At 38.3% G+C, this 18845-nt stretch overlaps 1 protein-coding gene across 1 annotated transcript in view; it reads right to left on the minus strand.

Moving 5' to 3' along the window:
* Nucleotides 1–8226: 8226 nt before the first annotated feature.
* The window catches only part of ZMAT2 (zinc finger matrin-type 2), a 20270-nt gene continuing 9651 nt past the window's right edge, over nucleotides 8227–18845 (minus strand). Inside the window, exons 3-6 of the mRNA XM_053464163.1 lie at nucleotides 18105–18231; nucleotides 15749–15822; nucleotides 9880–10025; nucleotides 8227–9056 (exon numbers count right to left, since the gene is read on the minus strand). Of these exons, the coding sequence (XP_053320138.1) occupies nucleotides 8913–9056; nucleotides 9880–10025; nucleotides 15749–15822; nucleotides 18105–18231 (491 nt within the window). The 3' untranslated portion in view covers nucleotides 8227–8912. The remainder of the gene's footprint in view (nucleotides 9057–9879; nucleotides 10026–15748; nucleotides 15823–18104; nucleotides 18232–18845) is intronic.

Below are 18845 nucleotides of genomic sequence, written 5' to 3' on the forward strand. Positions count from 1 at the left end.
GCAATTTCACAGAAAGATTCCACAGGAAGTTGTCTTAAAATCATAGGAGCCCAGGGGGAAGTTTCCCTTATGCCCCTCTTACCAGAGGTTCCACTACTCAACCGCTCCTCACCATTGGTTCCTTTGATGTCCTGGAACCACTTCATGAAGTTAAACAGTGGTGCAAAACGTTTAAGAACACCACACATATCACACAAAAAAACCCAAAACCTTTTATATTTTAACGGCTGATATATCCAACCCATAGAGCTTTTCAAAGCTCAGATTATTCAAGAATAAAAGCAAATTTCCATTAATTGTCACTAGTATGCCTATAAATGGGGACAGCTGGCTAACATTGATTTTTTTTTTTGCTTTAACACGGCAGTTGAGAAGCTGTAATTTATGTTTTTTAGTCAGAGTACAGGGGGCACACAGCTGGAATCCATTAAACTGAGTAAGACATGGCCCTCGTCACATAAATGAAGGACGCGGTGTTTGCAAGCATCGTACAAATTGTTTTCATTCATACGCAGAGGCCTTGTTATAACCAAATCCATCCTCGTCTTTGTGTCAATAAAGGAAAAAAGACCATATTTTTTTATTCCGTTACATTTTTACTTGCAATTGTGTTTCAGCTCAGGTATTTAGCTTACATGATATACGAACGTCAATCCAGAAACGCTGTGGCCGTGCCATGTTTATGGGCATGTTGTATTTGGGATACGCCACAAGGTTTACTGGTACAGATCCACGGGCACTAAAATACTGCATGCCTACTCTGCTTAAAATGATTCTTCCTGGAAACTTGACAGAAATTGTTTTGGATTATCTACTGCGCATTTCAAATATCTAAATTGTCATCTTGGGATTTTTTTTTTTTTTAATATTCATAATATATATTTTTTTTTCTATATAATGTGTATAATTTCTCTCAAGAGGTTTTTTTTTTTTCTTTTCCTCGACATAGCTGCTTTTCTGGCTTCTGTTCCGAGATATCGTCATTGCTAGGAGCAACTAAATTTTAATAGCAAGGATGGTAGTTAGAACAGAACAGATTCTGAATTCCCATCAGAAGCAAAATAGCTATTGGATATCTGCATATACGAGAAATGGAGAAGAGACAGAAGCATGCCTTAGGGTTAGATTTTTTATAAATGCCGGAGCAGACTTTTTTTTTCAACTGATATCTCCAATTGAAGACAAAATGGAAATTCGGCCGCTATTATTACCTGAAAACATTTACAGATTTGCCGTGTGAGAAGAGTCTTGGTAATATGTAATAAAGTTAACCCATTTCCATGCAATCTGTATTACTGCACTTAGAGGTGCACTCTGAAATAAACATTTATGGTCATATGTGACTGGTGCCATTATATGGCTAAAATACTAGACATGAATCAATCAGAAACATTAAACCCTATATTGCTTTCCGTTCAACGACTGTCATTTTGCCTTGAAAACATATTGCCATTAGAGAACTCCCATTTTGAAGGTTACATCTTTGTGAAAAACCAGTGTGCAGTACTGTAATAACAATGTCATAAGTCAACGTGTGATGCCCCCTATATCATATGAATTACAATAGACCCATGCCAATATGGGCATGGGTTACATGAGCCCCCTGTTTTGCGGATTTAGACACAACCAGAATAGGGTTGGAAATGCAAGAGCTGGACTCATCCATCAGTTGGAAGGGTACGAGCCCCTGCACTCCACCTACACACAGTTTCAATCTTCATTGCAGGATAGGTGCACCCCTAGCTCATGCTAGTGAATTTTGAGCAGCATCTAGCATACAATTCATTATATTAAGGTGGGTTCAAATTGTCAGGTACAGACTACCATGGGAACGCACTCAAAGAGTGGTATACTTTGCTTTGTGTGTGTCTCAGCCTGAGACGTGTTGGCATAAATGTATTTTATTTTCTTTCTTGTACACTGCATAGTAGAAGAATTTTGTCTAGTAACAAGGACTAGTAACCCATCATAACTACACAGAATTGTTGGCCATTTCAGCGAAAGAGGAACATACACACTAACACACTCACATACTTACACTCAAAAAATACTCCCGCTATCACTCCTAACCTGGTATTTTCCTCCAATAAGCCATATTTGTTTTGCCATCTGATTCCTGTGTCTTGTTTTTACTTTGGTGGTTTGTTGGAAGGTTCTTTCCCAGGAGCAGCATCTTTACCTCTGTGGACCGGAGCGACTACTCAACTTTAACCGCTTTGGAGTGTGAGGAAGGTGGCAACAATGGCTAATGACCTCCCGTTCTACCTTGCTCCCATTACACTAGTGTAGTGTGCTTAGTCGGATAGTGTTAGGTGAAGCAGTTAGGTTTACATAAGAAGAGTCTGCCACAATTTGCGGCCTCCATTTATACGCAAAAATGTTGCATGCTTCATTGCAATTTTCCGATATCCAGGAGGCTTCCAGTTGACGATGGGTAGGTGTCTAGTCATCAAATTAATCAAAGTGATCTAAGATTGTACATTAAGATACTTACACACCTAATGCATTATTAAAATAAAATTGGTAAGGGTGGTGAGAGTCCCCCTTTAATCGGCAATAAATTCTGTACATTAAAAAAATATTTTTTAGAAAACAAAATTGAATCATCAAATTTGAAAGGAGAGCAACGAACTATTTGATCGGCCCTCATAAAGGGTTAAACTAGCTTGAGGGATAAAACTCATGTTTACAGTAGTCCCTGGTGTCAAGCAGAAGGTCTGTGTCTTTGTGCCATTCAAGTGTAGACCATGGTTGGAAACAGAGCACATTATTATTATTACTGCAACTAATTGGTATTCGTGCCATAGCCTGTCTAGCTGGGAAGCATGACTTTTAAATATATTGATACATATAAGTACGGTATATGCTGGAGACTTGGAGCAAAGCCATTTACGTCTTCACATATGTTACGCTTCGTTCCTACAAAGACTTGGTTATATGCCAAACGACACGGAGCCCAGGCATATACAATGAGGGATACTGGTTGTATTTTATTAACAAACATGTATCATAACATACCTGACCAACGTAGCAAATAATAATAAATATACAAATAAAATAGCGAACCACTGTTAGTGCAATACGTACCTGTGAAAGTATTGCTGTTACAAGGTTTTGAAGTTCAGCTAGTAAAATTTGACCACCAGTTTCCCAATCATATACCGGTATTTTACAGTTCAGCACCCTTAGTATATCTATATAAATAAAGGTTCAGGGGCATTGAGTATAAGCAATATATTTGCGTTAGGGAACTAGTAATATAAGTTTACTGACCTCCAATGACATTGCTTCGACCAGCTTTAGTAGAATGGTACAAGGATAAAGTCACGCATTTTCACCATCTGCCACTAAACCCTACTAATATTTCCAAAAATAATTTGGCAATTGAGCAAAAACAACGACAGGACCTTTGACATTCATTTAATTTATTTAACGTTATGGTATCAACTCCAGCACCCCAAAAGTTTTATTCCAATGGTGGTCCTCTAAGGACTGAGGATCACAGCTGGTACTATGAGCTAGAAGCCACCCATGAGTATTTAAATATTTTCTGACATACCAAGGTAAGATTTTTCTTTGCTCTAATATGCGTCTCTACAAAACACAGTCGACACTTTTCATCACACATAGTAAGCTTCAGGACCAATTTTCTAAAAGAAAATATGTGAAGCAGAAGGGAAATGGTTAAGGGGGGGATAGTTTCAAATGTCTTGCTGTGGGATGAGGCAGAGCATAAGATTAATAGTATGTATATTGTGACATCAGAAGCCGAGGCAGGCTCAATTTATCTTAATTAGTACGGTCTGTAACTAATCACTTGGGACCTTATTCACTTAAGGATGTCTTCCATTTAGTGCCTGTGGCACAGACCCTTACTGAGTATGGTGCTTAATGAGCACTTTAAATAAGGCTGGAAATGCGACAATCTGAATCTTCGCTCAAGACTACCGTAGAAGAAAAAAAAATGAATGCCAAAGCTCGGGAATCATGTTTAATAAAATGACAGCTCCCACAATCCCCCCTGTTTTATTAATGAGTGGTACCTCATTATAAGAGATAATGGGGACTCACATTACAGAAAATGCATTAAAAAGCGATTAGCGACACGCGCAGGATTCTAGCGGTGTATTGTGTGTGCTTAGCGGGCATTGAGAGTTACTAGAGAGAACTGACAGATGTCTGGTGCTGACGAGAGAGTAGTATTTTTGATGAGCTGCTACACAGAGGTCAGACAGTAGAGGACACATCGTATCAGATGGCAGTGCCAATGGCTGAATCGTTTCAGTGGCTTCCCTTGTAGGGATTAAGACTTGACTTGAAGAAGTGATGGCTTCGGCAAGACAGCTGTCAAAGGAGGTCAGCAAATAAAGGATTACAACAGAGGCAAAGACGCTTGGCGGTACGAAGGAAAGCAGCATAGACAAAACTTGAGATCAACATCTGCATGACAAATACAGATTATTCCATTTAATACAGAATATCAAATGACCGAAAAACAACGGTATTATACAAACAGCCTCTCGTCAAACGCTCGGGGCAAAGAAAGGGTAAAACAAGGGCAGATGCATCATGCCTAGAGACTGCGATCATCGTCAACATATAATCAGCTTGGCTATTGACTTCTGCAGGACGATAAAAGTGACTATTACACTATGGGTCTTTATAGAGAAACTGTTGCCATGACAGCTTTTATCATAATTAAATTAATTTAAACTACTTATAGCATGTGTATTTTGTTTGTCAGTGTAATTTTTCGGGGGGGGGATACCTAGTTGAAGATGTATCCTAATGGAAACTGAAATTGGCAGCAGCCTGTGCCAAGAGACAATAATTAGCCACTTCATACACGAAAAATAAAATAACGGGCAAGAATAATAATGCAAATCCGGAGAAAAGGAAGTCACAACGTGCACATTTCACATAAAATCTTCAGATGTGAAAAAGTTACCCCCAATTAAACTCAACCCAACAAAGGTATTACTTTAGTTGCATATTTGAAAACATGCCCTTGCCTAGTTTAAATCAATCTGTTATGCGGGGACTTAACTAGAAACCACAGGGGCCTTGTGCGAAAAATTTCCCTCCGGGGCTCAGCCAAACAGCTATAAGAGTCATATTTTTTCAATGGTTGGCCATCCGTCCTGTTCCTCTCAAACAGCTAGGTGTAAAACCATCCAGGAACATGCAAGACTTCATCATTTCACATGAGGCCATTGTCCATGACTCCACTGTTAAAAGGACACTGGACCAACATGAGATTCACAGCAACACGCAAGGCAGAACCCATCATCTACTGATCAACGTTCATGGACAGAAGAGTCATAAGGGGAACCTGGGCAACATCCAATGATCACTGATGTAACTACAGGGGGGGCGGTGCAACCCCTTCTTCCTGTCTCCTCATACAGGTTCATTAATGTATAGAAAGGGCCCCTCCGACCTGGATCGGTGCTAAACTATTTTGAACCGGCATGGGGAGTCAGGAGCATAACGGGGGGTCACGTGACCCTACAGTGAAACAGAGGCTGCTCGCACAGGAGTGTAAGAGTGGTGAGAGGCAAGCAGGGGTGGGATGTATATGTGTTTGTGTATAAATATGTATGTATGTAAGCATGAATGTGTACTTGTGTGTGTGTGTTAGCATTTAATGTGTACTTGTGTGTGTGTGCGAGCATGGATGTGTAAGTGGGGTGAGATGGAGTGTGTGTGTGTTAGAGAGTATGAGTGTGTGTAATTTGTGCGTTTACATAGGTTTTATGTTGGAATGAGGAGGAGCAAGGGGCAATGATGGCACAGACCAGCTGTTAAGGTTGGGGGGCATGGTGGCTTCTAGCTATGCCTCTGTCAAGGTTTTTGTATGCTTTTTTTCACCAGGATCTGAACTCCTAAATTCTGCTGTGCATCATAAATGGAGATTGTCTGGTTATCCATTCAGTCATAGCCAGAAAAAGCAGTTTATTGTGCAGAAAGATACCAGAACTGTGCTGTGAGATATGGATCAAATAATACAGGAAGCATTGGATCGCCGTTACCAGTTTTGAGTCAATAGGTTTATAATGTTTTTAAATAGGGGAACTGGGTGATCCATAAATGACTAGAATAAACAACTTCAAATCAGATGACATAATATCAAAACGCCATGCTGCTTTATTCATTCAGGTTGCTTTTCATATCATATTTAGGTCGTGGTTGTATTCCTAATAACCTTTTTGCACACCTTTCTTTATGTGTACAAACATATTACCATTACATAAACTTTCTTTCGGTAACATTTGCCTGAAATAGCAGTCGCTGTGCCAGACGGTCTTTAAATTATCAATGATAATAAGCCTGTCACTTGACACCACCCGTACATAACATATCAAAACACTGTCAAAACACATCTTTGATAATTCCCGACTGATAGGAAACGCTTGTCGGGGGAGGTGCTCTTTTAGAATCCAAGTCATTAAGGTATGCTGAACATTTAAGAGAAAAGCACCAAACAATTTGCTTGATGTCTATCATCAAGTATTGTTTTTTAATGGACTCCAATGCATTTTATAGCATGCAAATCGATGCATGCATTTTTTAAAGTTGTGAGAAAACGAGCCTCGTGTTCCTTTTCCCCCTAACGGGTCTGCTGAACCAGCTCATTATCAGCCCAACTCACAAGTTGAGTGCTCACTGAAGCCTCACAACACTGCAAGTTCTTTGGCACCAAGTGGAACTCCCATTTACTAAAGAAAAGTACCATTCTCAGTAGAAGCTGAGGAAGAGGAAGATAAGACAGTATTTAATTATATTGATCTTTAAACAAAAAAAAAACATCAAAGGGATACTCCAGCCATCGTACAGACTTGGTTCTTAACCATTTTGGTGTCATGCCTCTCATGTTAACGGCCCATAATTCAGGCTTGGGCAGGATGTGTTTGCATAAAACAATTATTTCGTTGAGAGGCTTCTCATTCCCGCCCAAACCTCTCCAGAAGAGGCGTACCCCACAAATTAAGAACCCCGGCTTTAATCCCTATGATGTACCCCTTATAAATGCATAGGGGGGAATTTTGCAGAATCCCCTATGCATTTGCCAAGTTCGCCGTCCAACAGATATATTGCATACAGGAGATGTGTTTGGCTCAATACATCTCCTGATACATTTACTTACTGTATGTGCAGAAAGCAAATAAAAATATGCATATGTAATAGAAATTCTCCTTATGTGTATTTCATGGGAGGATTCTTTATCAATTCTCATTCATCATTTGCATGATTATTCATCCTCATTACACGATCGCAAATTGTTAGGCCGTTCACGGTTGGTCCAGGCAGTCTTCATAACAGGTGGGCCAAGGAATGAACTTCAGAACAAAAAAAAAAAATAATTATATATATATATATATATATATATATATATCTCATTGGTCACGTTAAATGGAAAGTTTACTCTGAGAGGGGAGTTCCTGTCGTATTTGTTATACCTTTAAAGATGTCATTGTTTGCTTCAATACGATGATAATTTTCACATAATAGAATATTTTAGGAATCTGTGTTTTCTATGTATGTTTTATGAAGTATTACGTCATTATTGAAGAATTTTTCTATGGATTTCAAGCCAGGGGCATTTAAAGAGGCATATAGCATTAAGACCACTGTTACTAGTTTAATATATCATATATTATTAATACATATATATTAATAATTAATACAGGTAAATAGATATGAACCTATTTATAACTACTACTAACTTGGACAATTTAAAACATCTGCTAATGTGTTTCAAACTTTGGAAGAATCATAAACATTCGCACAGGAGAAGAAAAATCCTCTTTTTAATTTTCCGCCTAGGTGCCCTGACCTACTCTGCAGAAGAGAGAGAATTATTGTCTTATGTCATAGGCGAATTGCTATCATAGCTCATTACCAAAATAGTTGGGAGCGGATTTTTATTAAATGTTTATTAACACAAAATGTACCCAGCACAGGGCCATTGAAGCAAACATTGACAAATATTATGGACCCGCCTGAAGATTTACATGGCAGGGGGAAGGGAAAATGGTTTCTCATAAAAAGTGCTCGCTTCCAGACTCCTCACAATGGATGGCAATAATGAAAATCAGCAGGCGTGACAGTGGCAATGAATTTATTTTAAAGTGTGTTTGTGGGGGCACGGATGCGGAAGACACGGGTCATTTCCAACTAATTTAAGGTTGTTTTTGCCTTTCATTTCAATTTAAACTCCCCGAATAAAAGAAACAAATCTGATTTATTTATACAGGTTACAAGAAAACGGTGTCCAGATAGGCAGTCCTATAAATGTCGCCGAGAAGTCCGAAGTGGGCAAAAAAACAAATCCCTGTGAAGGTCCAATTTTGCTTCCTGGAAGAAACAGCCAGCTGGATTTGAGGAACGTGCCTTTCTCAAGAGCTGAAATCCACGCAAGCAGTAAAAAGGATCACAACCCGTCCTGAAGTTCAGTACAAACCCAAAATCTGTGCGGTTAGAATTCTGTCGGCACTCATATAACCAACAAAACCGTCTTTTTATAGGAAACAAAGCTTTAATGGGTGACAGAACAGCCCCCTCTAGAGGTTGAAGTTATTTCTTCTGCAATGGTTTAAATATAATTTGGATTGCTTCCCGAATCCAGAGGGCTTCTAATTTAGAACTTTGCAGGATTTATTTTGTCAACCAAGAGCCACGATTTTGTTGATTATCTCATCACTGGATGTGGTTGTCAGGTTTAAAAAACAAAAAACTTATTTTTTATCACAGTACTGGTCATTAAGAGTGTTTGATAGAGCTCTGTGCAGATGCCTATAACACTCTGCTGCGTGAAGAATACTGCACACTAAAAAAAGGAGCTCTGCTTCCATATAAAAAGACATTTCTCTAAAAATAAAAAAAAATAAGAATGCTGCGTTAAAGTTACATCAGTGACCCTTTTTGGAGGAGCCAAAGCCTGAGAAACCCATAACAGCAGCCATTTCATCATCTTCCTCGAATCCCAGATCTTCTTCTGCTTTCCGTTTCTTTTCTCGTTGCTTCTCTTTTTTATATGCACGTGCTTTTTCTTCCTAAAAAGAATCAATACAAAAAGCATACAGAGGTAACTCACTGATACTACAATGTTTATCGGTTTAAAAAGGTGAAACACAAAAGGTGTAGACAAAGATTGTAATGCTGATCGGTCAAAGAACACAGACAGTTACAAAAAGGCTAGGAGTTCTCAAAGAGTGAATGTTATGTTTTGTTTTTTTCTTTCCGGCACAAAAAAAAAAAAAAATAGCTATGCTATTCTACACTCACTAACATTTTCTAGTTATTCTTCCGGCTATAGTTTATGGGCCGCTGGGGGTCTTGTACTGCATAGGCACATGTAACCCCCAACAGACGGAACCATATTGGATAACCCATTATGGAAACTGAAAGGGCAATTGAAACTCTGGCTTTTCATTTTATCACTGGCAGCAGAAACCACAGACTTATAACAACTGTCCATTATCTCAGAGGCAGTTGCACAGAACATGTTTATCTCCTAAATGCTCTATTTAAATAATTTTTTTTTTTTAAATACACAACTTCCTTTTTAATCGAAAACATTTCAGACTTTGAATCTACATAACAGGAGAGTAAAGGCTCACTAATCAACACCAGAGAACATAAGCAATAGTTTAATAAAAGGACTGCTTCCTACCATTTGTTACTTCTAATGTGAGGTAAAGTACAAGTGAACGTTTTACCGATAAGTATTCTTAATAAGGTGTCAAGAAAAAACAGCAGCAACATGAAATTGATGGTCTAATAAGACCACCAGCCATGCAAAACACTGTTAAATCCTACACCAGCTCTACAAGGCGCATCTCTATCCATTTGATTGATCTCGCAAAACGTCAATACCTCTTCCCGAAGCTCCTTCATTCTCTCTTCAAAATCGTAATCTTTTTGTTTTTCTTCCATCTTCTTCTTATTTACTTCAAATCGCTTCTTAACCTGATCCAATGTCGAACGTTCCACCCTCATGGACATTCCCAAGTTCCTTTGATCTGAAACGCAAGAATTATTGCAATATCAATATAGTTAAAGTCTTTAACCATCTTTAAATCCCGAGGCTGTCCTTAAATCATCACAGTATACTATTGTTACGCTGAAAGCTATTCAGTTCATCTCTAGCATGTAGAATTAAACAGAGAACAAGACTGACTCTACTTATCCGTTGCTAACACATTTTATGCATTACAATATCTAATGGTATATATTTCATTAAACGTTTTTAAAGAAAACATTTTTTAAAAAAATGTATAATAAAAAAAAATTATATATATATATATATATATATATATATACACATACATACACACACACACACACATACATATATACATATATATACACACACACACACACACACGTTCACGGATTAATCAGTCTATATAAAAAAAGAAAACTTCTATGCAACTATGTTAATTCTCTATTTATAGCTGGATTTTGTTAAAATAACGTCAATCATTAAAACAACCGATAACTTGTTACCATTAGTTGTGATTGTTGACCAAAAAGTGGCAGAACTAGCACAGCAGTTTCTTGCCCCTAGGTAAACGCCATTTAAAGTACAGCCAGATCAAAGCAATTGCTACCAAGGAGAAACAGTAACGTAAAATGTCGATACACCCAAAGTGGATTACCAGTGAGTAACATGTATAGATTGTTTATTTTAACCTGTAAACACCACGACATGGGTTCATTCAGCAAACATTAAAACATAAGAGATGGAAAACGTGACAGATTAACTTTAAGTTCATCTTCCTCCCGGTGCAATCGGATTGCTTCTGGTAGCCGTTGTTAAGGATGGGGAGAGGAGAAGAATGAAATGAAATGATTGTCATTAAATAGCTTGGCCACAGATCTCAGCTTCTAGGAGGTAAAATTGTTGCTTATTGGCACAAAATACAGCACAATCTATTTTAATAAACAGATTTAATTAAATTGCTAAAAGGTTAAGCTAGTCCCACTTCAAGTCAACTCATGACCAACAATATTCCGTTAGTTTCCTTTTAAAATGACCCCCCCCCGATAAGCCACAAGTGGTGGAAGGATTGAGAAATGGTCCAAGTGGCATCTTTAGATATACTAATTAGAAGTCAATTAGACGCATCTTGTCTTTATGCAGCGAGACGAAATTTAATCACCGCTATTTTATTTACATGCCAGAATGAATTCACCCATGCAAGCCACGGGGAAAGCTTAATGCAGCGTTGCCGGCAAACTCTACTAGCTTTATGCAAATTCCACCACAATAAATTATGATACAGCATTACATGGGTTAACACGGTACACCACTTGGCAAAAGTGACTTGTATACATATTATGGAGAATTCTCTGTGATGGATAACCGATGTAGGTGCCTAAAATTCCATTTTACAGGGACTGCCCCCAGTATGTCCGTGTGCCGGGGGGGGTCATAAATATGGATTATGAAATTGAGCTTCTGAAATAAGAAGGGCCAAATCAGGCCAGAATAATGTATAGTCAGCAGCATTTGTTGGCCTAGGGAGGCAGTAGTCCCTCTGCTGCACAATAGGGAGCCAATCTACCTCTTGGACGATGAGTCTCACTACAGCAAGACGGTTAAAGGGAAATATCACTGATCTTCCCAAACAGCACTCCAACATTATTAAGGAACACGCCAAGTCTGCATAGCCTGCATAGTTCATTTCCGCCTGGCATGTCAAATCTTCAATTCAACTATACATTGATGCGATGAATAAACAATTGTGTATATAAAACTCAAATTACAATATATTTTATATAGTGCGTGTTTGTAGATATTGCGTCTCGGATGAACCAGTTCTTCAATTCCTGCAACTTCAAGAAGCGCAACACAGTGTGGAAAAGCGGTTAAAATAATTGAAAAGTCTGACACATCGACTAGAGGCCACTACAGAGAAAGACCATCCTGAAATAACACTAAATTGATTACAGAGAACACCCAATGCCTGCTTCGAGTGATAAAGAGCAGCGCATTTGTTATAACGCATTGCCTTCAAAGTGAAATGTCAAAATGTCCATTTTTGAGCAAGAATGTCACCAGTGAACAATTGCATATCTTAATTAGCGGAATCCAGACCACAGGAATTCAATATTCTGAATATTAATATCAGCCGGCTAATTTTATACACGTTTGTTTCTTAGGTTTGTTAATTTTGGATTCTCCCTTTATTTTGTTATTTTTTTTTTTTTAGAATAACACTAATTACATTCATCATCAAATGGTACAAAGGTTTCAAACCTTCACACCATGCCCTACAAACTTTTCTGACGCTCAAAAGTGCGGAGAGCCATCAATCTAATTCACGATGGGCTCCATTGAAGAAGAAGTCTCTTAAACATTGATGCGACTATAAAAGTGCTGATGACAGTTTCAATGTAATAGAGTTCTGGTGCCGAAATTACTGTCAGTGAATAGCAAACACCAGAGTACGCATAAAAATTATTATGATGATGACTCAAATAATATATGTTATAATGGAATTCCATGAGAGGAAACAATACAATTGTTAGACGTGCTTTGATTTTCATGCCGTATGGAAAATTGTATTTCATAAAGACATACGGCTGCTGCTTTTATGTTTTTTTTTTTTTTCTTTGCTCCATTTTTTTATTCTTTCAAAAAGCCAATACTACCCGTGATCTCGGTTAACACAACTCCCATGTATATTCATGCTTGTGTCTGGTTACCAGACGAACACATTAAGTACTTAGTCTTATTCAGAGGTGCACATATATGTTCTACAAGTGGTGGCGGTATAGATTAACGTTGCACACTTGTACATGGAGTTGCTTGGCAACCAGCAAATTCGGGGATTACGGGACTAACCAGATAGCTGGTGTCATGAATAATGTATATTAAGGGCACCGGAGAGAGAATATCACCATATTTTAGCAACGTACCGAGAGCTCGGCTTTCACTCCACCTTTACTATCTTCAAGGAATAGGTCACTGATCATTGATGTTATTATTTGTCAGAGCCATCATTTTCCATTAGCTTCACACAAGGGGTGTACAAAGCGACTGAGTAACCCATTCTCCCCGTCTCTTTAAAGGGACAGTATAGACCCCATTTTTAATGCATATGGGAATCAACTGTTCTTTACGCAAGCGATCGGAGTTAGAAAGCATGACTTCCATCAGTTTTGGTAGCAAACGTATCATTGACGGCTCGACCTCCAACGGGAGCTTTACAGCCCGTATACAAGAAGTGTACTTAATGCACAGATTGTATGCAACAAAATGCACTGTAGTCTCAGAAAAAAATAGAGAGCAATATTCATTTTGTTTAACCCCTTCGAGACAAAGGCTGATTTTACTTTTTGTACCCTTTGTGACAATGGCCTTTTTAACATTTCTGCACTGCTTGTGTTTAGCTGTAATTTTCTTCTTTCCCGTTTACTGAACCCACACACATTAGATATTGTTTTTTTCAGGACAAGAAGGGCTTTCTTTAGATGACATTGTTTTGATTGTATCATATTATTTACTATTAAAAAAATTATAAAATATGGTGAAAAATTTAGAAAAAAATGACTTTCTAACTTTTAGTTGAAAAATCTTTTACTCATCTATAAAAGGTAATGAAAAAACCTGCTAAATAGATTCTACTATTTGTCCTGAGTTTAGAAATACCCAATGTTTTTATGTTTTTTTGCTTTTTTCTACCCATTATGGGGCAATAAGTACAGGTAGCGTTTTGCTATTTCAAAGCCATTTTTTCCAAATCTGGTAATTCTTCCCCCCTTGTGCCATTTCGGGTATCTTTGAACCCGGCCAATGCAATTTACCCCATCAAGTCATATATTTTTGAAAACTAGACAGCCCAGGGTATTCCAAATGCTAGTATTTTAACTCTTTCCATACACCATATCTACCACCAGTCTTTGTCAAACTTTATGGTAGTCATTTTTTTGCATTTGTTTTGTCATACACATTTTACTTCAGGTATGAATTAAAATGTTCTCGTTTATGTCACTATCACAAAACACCCCAATATGTGTTCAGCAACATCTCCTGAGCGCAGCGATACCCCACATGAATGATTTTGCCTGGCTGTTTGGGGGCAAAAGGGCCACATTTGGGGCATGCGCATTTTTCAATGTTGAACTTTGGCATTTGGGGATCCACTGCCCATGCCCTATTTGGAACATCTTTGAGCCGGGCCATTTCAGTGTGCCCAATAAACCCATATATTTTTGAAAACTAGACACCCCAGGGTATTTCAAATGCTAGTATTTTAACTCTTTGCATGCACACATTTTACCACCAGCATTTTTTCAAAGTTTGCAGTAATATTTTTGTGTGTGTATTTTTCCCACACACACCTACTTTATGTATGAATTTACAGCTCCTGGTATATGCCGCTGTCACACGACACCCCATAATGTGTTCAGCAACATCTCCTGAGTGCAGTGATACCCCACATGCATGGGTGTGTCATTTTTTGGGGGAACTAAAAGGCCACATTTGGTACGTGTGCATTTTTCTAATTGGAAATTAGATGTGTGGCCATCCTTCCCCCCGTGTTAATTGGGACGTTGTTGAACCTGGCCCATTCAATTTACCCCATCAAATCATACATTTTTTAAAAGTAGACACCCCACGGGCATTTAATATGCCAGTATTTTAACTCTTTCCATGCGAGAATTGTTTTAAGCTAATATGCTAATTTTAGGACTTGCTCACAAAAATATATTTTTTATATATATATATTTTTTTATTATTATTTTTTTTAAAAAAAATTTTAACATTTTTTTTCAACTTGGAGGTTCCCCTGATAGTGACATCAGTGGGAAATGATTTTTACATTTTACTGTTTTTTTACTATTTTTTTCTAATTATTATTAATTTTATTTTATTTTTTAATTTATTTTTACTAATCACACTGTGATTAGAAAGCTGGGCTCCATTGACTTGCATGGTGAATGCAGTACCTGTATTCAACCTGCAAGTGGAGCCAAAGTTCTCTAGATGGTCTGGACCATCTAGCGAACTTTAAAATTTGTGGTTCCTGTTACAGGACGGCGGCCATCTTCCTTGATGGCGAAGATTGCCGGCAGCTGCGGCTGTGACCGCTCTCCGGAGCGGTCACAGCCCATCAAAAGGTTAGTGTTTGGTGTCGCTGGATGCCTCCTGATCGAGGCATTCCAGCGACACCATTTAAGTTTAGGAGGCGATCGTCGATCGCCTCCTAAACGCTTTTAAAACGGGCGTCCGCCGCCATACAAAGTATGGCGGATGTTGACGCCCCGTGGAGGGGCCAGAGATGGCCCCTTCGTGCCGATCGCGGCGTTGCTGAATGCCTCGAGGTCGAGGCATTCAGCAACGCTTTTTGGGTGCAGAAAGCGATAGTAGATCGCTTTCTGCACCCGTTTAAAGACGTGCCGGTCCTGGCACGTCAATTGTCGTAAAGCACATGCTTTTCCGTGCCGTGCCAGGACCGGCAATTGTCATTAAGGGGTTAAATATGGAGTGGGGCATTCGTTTTCCTGTAACACCAGACAGGCAATATGTTAGGAAAAAAAAAATATATATATATATATATACGGAGTTATGTATTTGAGCCAATGGGTCATTAGCTCAAAGCATATTAAAAATAGGTGAAAAAAGGCATAATCATTCAAGGGGACATATTTAAGACAAAAGCACCTCTAGCTAATAATTCTCCCTTCAAAAAACAGTACTTATAGGATAATCGTGAAAAAAAACAAAACTTACGTTTTTTGCCATTGATATGGTCCAGGAAGTTAATTGAATCTTTCACAACGCAGTCGCACACATTACAATAATATCTGTATGGAAAAGGGGGGAAAAAAGGATTTTAGCAGATGAGAAATATATAGATTTTGTAAGTTTGATGCGTTTATTGATGCACATCAATTCCATGAAACCCACTAAGCTATTCAGTGTATACAAAAATAGTCCTGTTTGATAAATACGTCTGTCTATCTGATATTAACGCTTAATTTCCATCAATCCGCCATAGAACACGACTTATTTCTTCGCTTTGTACCTTTGATAAGGCCCTAAAAACTTGCCAATAGGCTGTTTCTCCTCAACCATTCCTGGTACTTGCCCTTTGTTTGATATTTGACCAAGCTTACTTTCTAAAATCGATCAATACAGTTTTATTAGTTCTGTGTCACCAACCTTCACTAAATGTGTACAAGGTCTTCCTTCATAGCAAGAGAAAAATAAATAGTCCAAGCATTAGGAAACCCGAAGGTGGTGGCACACGGATGCTTGGTTATTCTGACAAGTAAAGCCCTGTATTCATTTATTTAACGTCTAATCTTGAGGCTTAGTACAGTATGGTATTTCTAGATAATCATGTATTATCTTCCTTTTAGGGTTCATTAAAACTGTAGGAAACAAAAAGTATAATCTAGAGGCTGTTACTGAATAAGGAGATGCCGTTTTGAGATTTAAAGTTGCAGCACTTGCTACACATGCAGGCAAACCAGTGGCATGCCTACAGAATATCAGCCTTGCGCTTAAAACAATGACCTTTGCAGACAATACTTCCCGCAGCGCGTTCAGCTTCAGATTAATGGGTCTCGCAGAGAAATGATTTAGTAAAACAGCGCAAAATTGATTTAATCCAAGGCAAAGGATTAAGGAGCCAAGATGTAAACGCTGTCTAAAGACTTGAGCTGCTTCTTGGTATTTATGGAATATATGTTATATCGGGGGGGGAGTACTGGGGACCATCTACTGGTCAGATCTTATCTGATCTGGTGCTACAGTATAGCCCAACTAGTTGCCTGCGTAGGGCACAGAGCTGGAAAAGGGAAATGCTTGCGAGGAGTTTTACCTATGTCATCAGGAAGGGGCATACAAGAAGCCAGAAATCCCAGGGCATGGAATTCTTTAGCAGATTGGGCATATGGGCGCAGAGAGAGGTCTCGGTGTTCTCTCGTCTCGAGAAAGCAAAGTGGCGGGATATGGCAACTCTCTGGGTAGACAGGTCGGACCGCAGAAGCCTGTTTAGTGTCATGTTCCTCTGTGGTAGGAAATGGTGGGGGACAGGGAGAATAAGAGTGTCCACAAGCATGGAGAGATCGACTTGCTACAATTAAATCATCTTCACCCAATTAGTCCCTTTTACTAATCTATCATATGCTCACAAAATCCGGGCCCTGTTCTCCTTCTGTACCAGAATGTCTTTGTGCGTTACTGGCAGTGCCAATATTGTTAGTGTACACTGTAATAACACCAATAAATGTAAAATATGTAATGCATTCAACTGTATAAGCAATGTTCATTCTAATGCTTCATTTATTAACAAATTAGGTTAAACAGCCCCTTTCGTAGTTGCTGTGTGAACCACCCAAGCACATTAAAGAAAACATTTATCTTATCAAGAATTACACAAGAAATGAAAATGTTTTCAAGGCCTTCTGAAATGGTAAAAGGGCAGCTTACTGCCCCAAACACGAGATCATATTAAAGTACTGATAAAATCCCTCGATGCATTTACACGTAAAAAAGGGTTACACGAAACCGGAACATGAATGAAAGTGCATCTGAGGGATGCAGTGATCCTTGAAAAGAAGCCGGGGACTTTTTACAGAGCACAATATTTGATTTCTATATAAAAGCAATCAAGGCTTCAGCTGACTTCCACTTCATAAAGGTATAAAAATACCTTGTGCCATTAAGCAGTGAGTTTGTGTCGAGATCCACTCAGGGTATTTGCACTTTACAATGAGAGACATGGAATTGTACATGTGGATTATCCATACAACATCAGAAAAACTCATTTAAAATTTGTTTGAGTGCTCAGTATCTTAAAACAATCATGTAAGAATGACAAATTCTCTTTTAGTGTCATCTTAACATAAGGCACATATGGGGTTATGCATAACAAAGTGATTTTTGGGCAAGTTTTAAAAAAAAAAGTGTTAATAATAACAGAATATATTCCAGTTAACTGGACCATTGCATTCGCCGCTATGGTGGCTCCACTTAATTTTATTTATTTTTTACACATAGCCCCAACTGGGCATCATGTCAACAGTAAACACGCAACCTAACAGACAGCATTCACGTCCGAGATGTTCAAAGCTCTCACCCTCCCATCTCCGACTGCGGGGTGGTCTTGGTGATGACAATAGTTTTTCCCAGCTTGGATTCCAAATCCACCTTGTAGTCTCTGTGTCTGAGAAGCTCTCGCTTAACAGGGGGCTGTAAAGGTTTGCCTAAACAAAAAGAAAATGCCATATTGGTTATTTTTCTATAAAGCCTTTTAGCTTCCGGCTTTCTTAACATATATTCCAGAGACGGAGGCAGTTGTTACTCAAAAAATTATTAAAACCGAAACTACATCCATGAATCTCTTTTATTCAAAGCACTCTTTCCATGATTATTGTACAGATGTCAAGAAACAATAACATTGGGCCTACGGAGTATCGTAATTAAGTCTATATTCAAAAAAATATATATATAAAAAAAAATGTAGTGTCACATTTAAATATGTGGTCATAAATTGTCACTTTCACTAGATATCAGTGGACATTTTCTGTTTAATGCCAACAAAAAAATAGCAAGAAAAGTATCTTTTTTTTTTTTTACTATATTCAACAATGTTTTAGTAACCAGTGATACGACTTAAATACAATACATACCGTATCTATATCTACACACACACACACACACACATATATATATATTATATATATACACATATACACATACATACACATACATACACATACATACATACTGTATAGCAGGGGTTGCAAAATGTGAGAAAAAGTATTGTAGTAAATAATATTTGGCCTCAATCACAAAATGGCTGCATGTGGAAATTAGT

The sequence above is a fragment of the Spea bombifrons genome, chromosome 4 (genome assembly GCF_027358695.1).
Source record: "Spea bombifrons isolate aSpeBom1 chromosome 4, aSpeBom1.2.pri, whole genome shotgun sequence".
NCBI lineage: Eukaryota > Metazoa > Chordata > Amphibia > Anura > Pelobatidae > Spea > Spea bombifrons.